The following is a 1294-nucleotide window of genomic DNA, read 5'->3' on the forward strand; positions in this document are numbered from 1 at the left end:
AAAAATGAGTGAAAGGGTAGATGCACATGAGCCAGCTATAAAGAATATTGAAGTGAAGATGGGCCAAATATTGATGTCTTTGAATAATCGTCCTCATGGGACATTGCCTGCAGACAGTCAGATAAATCCAAAAGATCAAGGCCCGAAGCAGCTGATGACAGTGAGTCTACGTAATGGCAGAGACTTAGACTTGGAGCAAGAGAGGGCTCGAGAAAGCAGACAGGCTGAGACACTTGTACCAGTGCCCATTGAGCTAGATGATTCAACGAAACTAACAGAGGTGGCAGTACAACCTGCCCAGGAAGAAACCAACACACCGATTGAGGCTGAGAAAGAAGCTGAGATAGCCTAGGAACTGCTAGTTGAGGTGGTGTCTGACAAAGAGAATACCCAAATCATTGGGAAGAAGAGACCCCCAGCACCACTCCTACAGAGGATGGACAAGTACCAGGAAGAGGAACAATACAAGAAATTCTTGGAGATGCTAAAACAGATCCAGGTAAATATTCCATTGATTGATGCTTTGAAGGAGATGCCTGGTTATGGAAAAATGATGAAGGACTTGATGTCCCGAAAATTCGATTTCCAAGACTTAGCCACATTGACTCTAACTCAGACCTGTAGTGCTGTGGTGACTAGACCAGTTGCTAAGAAGTTGCCTGATCTAGGGAGTTTCACAATCCCCTGCACCATTGGTAACTTTGACTTTGCCAAGACACTTTGTGATTTGGGGGCTAGCATAAATCTTATGCCCCTGGCGATCTATAAGAGGTTGGGGATTGGAAGAGCTAGACCTACTTCTATGTTATTGCAGCTGGCTGATAGAACCGTGAAAAGACCCTCCGGTATCCTGGATGATGTATTGATTCAGGTAGGGAAATTTGTGTTCCTTGCAGATTTTGTGATTCTAGATTGAAAAGTGGATGAAGAAATTCCCATAATTTTGGGAAGGTCGTTCCTGGCCACAGGGAGAGCTCTCATTGATTGTAAAACTAGGGAGCTCAAGATGAGATTGAACGATAAGGAGATAACATTCAATATGCAGAAATCTATGAGGCGACCGAGTGAATTCTCCAATTGCTCTCTTATTGATATCAGGGATGTAATCGTAGAAGCAGATGATGAAACATTGACTATTGAGGACTCTCTTGCTGCATGTCTGGTAAATTTAGATGAGGTGAATAGGGAAGAATTAGGAGAATGGGTGCTAGATTTAGAGGGCAGAGGGTTTTGGGATAGAACACATGAATTCGAGCCCATGCACTTAGAAAATAGAGAAACTCGAGAAACTCCC

General features: G+C 43.5%; 1 protein-coding gene across 1 annotated transcript; it reads left to right on the forward strand.

Moving 5' to 3' along the window:
• The first annotated feature begins 436 nt into the window (after nucleotides 1-436).
• Nucleotides 437-916, forward strand: LOC138878734 (uncharacterized). Its single transcript, XM_070158423.1, has one exon. The coding sequence runs from the start codon at nucleotides 437-439 to the stop codon at nucleotides 914-916; it is 480 nt and encodes a 159-aa protein (XP_070014524.1).
• The last annotated feature ends 378 nt before the right edge of the window (nucleotides 917-1294 follow it).

This window comes from Nicotiana sylvestris, chromosome 9, assembly GCF_000393655.2.
Source record: "Nicotiana sylvestris chromosome 9, ASM39365v2, whole genome shotgun sequence".
Taxonomy (NCBI): Eukaryota; Viridiplantae; Streptophyta; class Magnoliopsida; order Solanales; family Solanaceae; genus Nicotiana; species Nicotiana sylvestris.

Coding starts and splice junctions, on each gene's coding strand:
- LOC138878734 (XM_070158423.1), top strand. CDS start 437: ATGGACAAGTACCAGGAAGAGGAACAATACAAGAAATTCTTGGAGATG.